The sequence below is a fragment of the Bubalus bubalis genome, chromosome 16, assembly GCF_019923935.1.
Source record: "Bubalus bubalis isolate 160015118507 breed Murrah chromosome 16, NDDB_SH_1, whole genome shotgun sequence".
NCBI lineage: Eukaryota > Metazoa > Chordata > Mammalia > Artiodactyla > Bovidae > Bubalus > Bubalus bubalis.
The window spans coordinates 34,922,326-34,928,225 of NC_059172.1; the positions used below are offsets into that span (position 1 = coordinate 34,922,326).

The following is a 5,900-nucleotide window of genomic DNA, read 5'->3' on the forward strand; positions in this document are numbered from 1 at the left end:
CTAATCCTGCTGAAAACCCCTGAGTGATTTTATAAACTCAAACTTCTTAACAATGCATTGGCGGATTTGCTTGGTCTTGATGCTGTAGACAATGGGGTTCATGAGCGGTGGGACAAGCAGATACACATATGACATGAGGAGGTGTACAGTGAGGGGCAGGTGCTCACCGAAGCGGTGCACAAGAGACAAGCCAATCATGGGGATGTAGAAGAGGAGCACAGCACAGATATGGGAGACACAGGTGTTAAGGGCCCGAAGTCTCTCGTGGTGGGAGGCAATGCTTAACACAGTGCGGAGGATAAGGGCATAAGAGAGGAGGATGAGCAGTGAGTCCACACCAACAGTGCAGGCCACGACAAAGAGCCCATAGATGTGATTGACGATAATGCTTGAGCAGGCCAGCTTCATGATCTCTAGGTGTAGACAGTAGGCGTGGGCCAGCACGTGGGAGTGGCAGTACTGGAAGCGCTTAAGGAGGAATGGCAGGGGAAAGATGAGCAGCGCACTTCTGAACACTGAGCTCAGCCCCATCCTGATGATACGTGCAGGTGTCAAGACTGTGGAATAACGCAGTGGGTTGCAGATGGCCACATAGCGGTCAATGGACATGGATAACAGGACTGAAGACTCCACTAGGGACAAAGTATGAATGAAGAAGAGCTGAGTGAAGCAGGCAGGGATACCAATTTCTCTGGCATCAAACCAGAAGATGCCCATCACAGTGGGCAGTGTAGAAAGGCAAAGGCCCAGGTCTGTGAGGGCAAGCATGGCCAAGAAATAGTACATGGGTTCATGGAGGGTGACATCAGTACGGATGACATGGATGATGGTAAGGTTGCCTATGATAACTGTCAGATAGATGAAGCAGAAGGGAATAGAGATCCAGCCGTGGAGATCTTCCAGACCTTGGAAGCCCGTCAGGAAGAAAGTGGCTTTCTGGAGGCTGCTATTATCTAGGATTCTCATGACTTTATAACCTTGAATTCACCAACCTGTAATATAGAATGGGATTTCTGGAGAATGACAGGGCTGAATGCTCACTCACCTGTCTTGGGGTCAGTGATCCAGGAAGGATCTACAGATGAACTGGCAAAGAGTTGGGGCACCTGATCTATTAGCCTTTTCTGGAAGGTCTAGGAAGGTGAATGTCATAGGTGATTTCTATAGCTCATGGATGCTGTGTGATTTAGGCTTATGGTGATATGTCCATCTGTATTGGACTCTCAGTAGTTTAATGAGGTCACCTCAGATGGCACCTTTTCCATATGTTCCTCCCTGAAAAAAATAAATCTCCAATTCAATCAGCAAAACATTTAAAGCCGCACCATCTACATGTGGAACTGGTACTATACACACCATTCTACATAATTGTCTTCTAGAATCAGCTGCATGTCAAGAGCCTTCAAACGTATTTGTAACCTGGCTGGGGATTGTCTTTCATTCTACAGTACCTGGCCTGCAGGGGAATGCAGGGGAAGCATTGAGTAAATATTTGTTGGACTACTTAAGCTTGTAACTTGTGACCAGAGTGATCCCTTTCCTGAATTTACATAAAAGCCTTTCATGGCTGAGGAGGCAAATGTCGATGTGCAAATTTGAAGTCTGGAACTGAGAAATGTCTAAAAAAGCAGTCTTCAAAAACAAGAAAAAAAAATACTTCTAGGACAGGGTGCTTCAGGGCTTAGTTCTGAGAGATATTAGGAGAGATGTGTGTTTCTGTCATCACGGTGGTTAAGCTAATGGCACCCCACTCCAGTACTCTTGCCTGGAAAATCCCATGGACGGAGGAGCCTGGTAGGCTGCAGTCCATGGGGTCGCTAGAGTCGGAGACAACTGAGCGACTTCACTTTCACTTTTCACTTTCCTGCATTGGAGAAGGAAATGGCAACCCACTCCAGTGTTCTTGCCTGGAGAATCCCAGGGACGGGGGAGCCTGGTGGGCTGCCATCTCTGGGGTTGCACAGAGTAGGACAGGACAGAAGCGACTTAGCAGCAGCAGCAGCAGATATAGAAATGGAGATATGGAGGTGGGAAACATCAGCTCTAAAACAGTGATAACAAATAAAAATCTGAAATAGTCAGGAAAAGCCTCTAATCTCTAGCCTAAGGAAAGTATATCTTAAGGCTCTCAGAGTGAGCTGTGCCTCTGGGGTTTGGATAATATGGCACAGAGGTATAGGTCTGTCCTATAATACCTGAAACCAGACTCTCCTTTACCTCTGCCTTCTGAACTTTTATACAGTTATGTTTATTGTAAGCCACACTCTAATGGGCTCTATGTATATTAATGTAGTGTGACTAATATATTATTTATCACATGCATAAAAGCTTAAAATAGCTAATGTTTAATATGTTATCTTTCTGTCACCTTTCTAAGTGCTTAGTGTTTATTATACCATTTAACTCTCACAATGATCACATTATCAATAGATAGATTCTATTCTAAGCAGCATATTACAGGTGAGAAAACCATGGCCCAGAAAGATGAAGTGACCTGGGTAAATTTACGGAGCAAGTAAGGGTTGAGTATGGAATTCAAACTCTGATAGGGTATTCCAGGGTCTACATTATTGTCTTACATCGTATTTCCTACTCCTGTAGTGGGACTACTACTAGTACTGTAGGGGGACTACTACTAGTAGACATACTACTACATAGCACTTTAGGTCTTACAAAAATCAGATAATTAAAAAAAAAATCAAAAAACAAAACAAAACTATACCAAGATATATGTATCGATGACCATTTCAACTATGTACATGACAGATGAGAGGAAATGTGTTCTGGGTACTAAGTTCAGTTGGGACATGCTGAATGTTAACTTAAAAAGAAATTTTTGGGGATATTTCCTAGAGGGTATGATAGGTAGTGATCTTTGGGTTGAGTGGAGGCTAAAGTTGTAGGACATCTCCCAAGAATATGCAGCAATTGCTAGGAGATGCAGTGTGGAAGAAAAGACAAGGCTCTGTTCATAATACTGGAAACTATTTTACATGAGAGTAGAACATAAAATCAGAACTAGAAAAGAGACAGAGATTGGAGAAAAGAAATAGGATAAAAATAGTAGTGTATAATGTTACTGAAGTCAAATCATTACTGTTGACTAAGAAAAAGAGATGGTGTAAGATGTGGGTTTTTAAAAAGGCATTGCACTTATGATGGTGAGTTCATTATTGATTTTTCAGAGAATATTCCCATAGATTGGAGAAAGACTATACAGGCTTACACTATCAGTGAATGGGGAGGAATATGTAATAAGTGTATGTTACTTGTAATTTTCCTCCAGGAAAAAAAATCTATGTGATAGGTGAAGGTGGGATATTTTAAGGAAGAGAGATGGGAAGTTGAGGGTACTCTTTCAAAAAAGCTTCTTTTATTAATCAGTAAAGTGAAGAAGCATTGAACGGCTAAGAATAAAGAAAGACAACATGTCCATGCCAAGATTTTGCCATTTAAACTACAAATCAAAACAAGTAGTAAAACAGATACTCATGTAATAATTAATATAATATTGAAATTAATGTTGTTTTATGATCCCAAAGGAGAAACAAACAAACAAAAAAATATAAAGAGGCATTTCTAGCAAACACGAGAAATGCAGGAGAAAAGTGGAGACTTGGAGAGAAGATGGGCTGTGAAGGAAGAAGGGAATATCATAAGATTTGAATAGCATGCTGTTGGTGGCACAGACAACAATGCAGTCTGACTCCAACACTGAGAACAGTGATGGAAGAAAAAAAGTTTCAACAAAACCTTGAAAATGAATGATAATAAAGAAGGGAGATTTTTCCATATGTTAAGTGGAGATACAAATAAGAGTTTAAACATATATATGGCTTTTCAGCCAGTAGACTCAGTCAAGCTGGTTTCCATCCATTCCACATTGAGAGATTTCAGAGAGTTTGAGAAATAGAAGAGGTAGAAACCATCTATTTCATCCTATATTTCCATACAGAGAAGTTTCATTCTGCCTGCTTAATGAAAAGTTGCATCCATAGTATCCCACACTAATTATTATCTCCACTTCCTCCAGATTAATGGATCAGAGAAGTGTCAGCTGACACTAGACAACACCATACACCCTTGAACCACCCTTCAGCTCTAATTTATTGGTGTAAAGGGATGTCATCCTAGAGTCTGCAGCAGAAATAGAGAAGAGAGGGGCTAAACAGATTTCAATGACATCTGACTCCCTCTGTCTCTTATTCTTCATATAATTGCCCACAATGGTATTTACAATGATCAACATCTGTGTTGGTGACAGTCTGAAAAATTACTCCAAAGGACAATTATGACCTCATATTAGTGTAAAGTGTTACACTAAATATTGGTGTTACAGAGCATGATCAAATTCATTTTAATATTTAATTATCATAATACAGTTTTAAGGTAAGCAAAGTAGAGATCACAATTTTAATTTAAAGGTAGAGGAACTATTAATAATATTCCTAATGAGGAGGAAAGAGATGAAAGGCAGCAAGAAGAAAAATGGACGATGAAGATGACTTTTACAGGGTCATGATGCTGCTGCTAAGTCGCTTCAGTCGTGTCCGACTCTGTGCGACCCCCAAGACGGCAGCCCACCAGGCTCCCCTGTACCTGGGATTCTCCAGGCAAGAACACTGGAGGGGTTGCCATTTCCTTCTCCAGTGCATGAAAGTGAAAAGTGAAAGTGAGGTCACTCAGTCTTGTCTGACTCTTCGCAACCCCATGGACTGCCGCCTACCAGGCTTCTCCGTCCATGGGATTTTCCAGGCAACAGTACTGGAGTGGGATGCCATTGCCTTCTCCGTTTACAGGGTCATAGACAATGACAAAGTGAGGACTGACTATTCCCAGGCCATCTGCTTCTCAAAATTTCTTTGACTAATTTGATGTGGGGATTCAGAAGTAACCAAGATTGAGAGTTCAGTGTCTGATTCTATGTGCCCAGTAATCTTTTTTATTTTTATTTTTTTGCATTACATACCTGAGCAGCAACAGCTGGAGAGAAAAGTGAATTGGGTGCATTACTTCCAGACAGAACTCAGGAAAAATGGTAGTCCAACTACAAGAAGATTTCCTGCTTGAAACTCAGGGTTCTTTTGAAGAGCCCAGCAGCTTCTCCCTTGGGGCCTCAGCTGAGGTTGAAAATTCCCTGAAGAAGTCTCAAAGCACTTGGCTAGAGAAGGAGGCTGTGAGAGGCTGAGAAACCCCAATCTTGTATGTAGGCAAGGGATATATTCAAAAGGATGTTTATACTAACAGATTTCATTTTCTGAAATTGTGTAAGAAAGCAACAGCTCAGATTGAAGAGCAGTATTACACAAGATAACGTATTGATTCAGATTCAGATAAAACATATAGTTGAACCTAACCTTATCTCTGATACTTTATATCCAGTAACCTAGGACATATGACTTAATGTCTAGAGAGATTACCTCCTTATATCTAAAAAAAGGAACCTCTTCTCTCTTTTTTTTTTAACACACAGACCCTGATACTATTAGGCATTCTCACATGTTTTAGAGTCAACTGCTAGTGTAATTTGGTTTGCATTTATGGAAAAGGATTAGTCCTTATCAGCCTTCAGTCCAACCTTTTTTTAAAATTTTATATTGAATAGTAATGGTGAAAGTGGGCACCCTTGATTGTTCCTGACTTTAGAGGAAACGCTTTCAATTTTTCACCATTGAAGATAATGTTTGCTGTGGGTTTGTCATATATAGCTTTTATTATGTTGAGGTATGTTCCATCTATTCCTGCTTTCTGGAGAGTTTTTATCATAAATGGATATTGAATTTTGTCAAAGGCTTTCTCTGCCTCTATTGAGATAATCATATGGTTTTTCTTTTTCAATTTGTTAATGTGGTGTATTACATTGATTGATTTGTGGATATTGAAGAATCCTTGCATCCCTG

The 5,900-nt window shown here is 40.5% G+C and overlaps 1 protein-coding gene across 1 annotated transcript; it reads right to left on the reverse strand.

Annotated features, from left to right (window-relative positions):
• On the reverse strand, positions 1–966 carry LOC112579460 (olfactory receptor 51G1). Its single transcript, XM_025265904.3, has one exon. The coding sequence runs from the start codon at positions 964–966 to the stop codon at positions 1–3; it is 966 nt and encodes a 321-aa protein (XP_025121689.3).
• Positions 967–5,900: the final 4,934 nt, after the last annotated feature.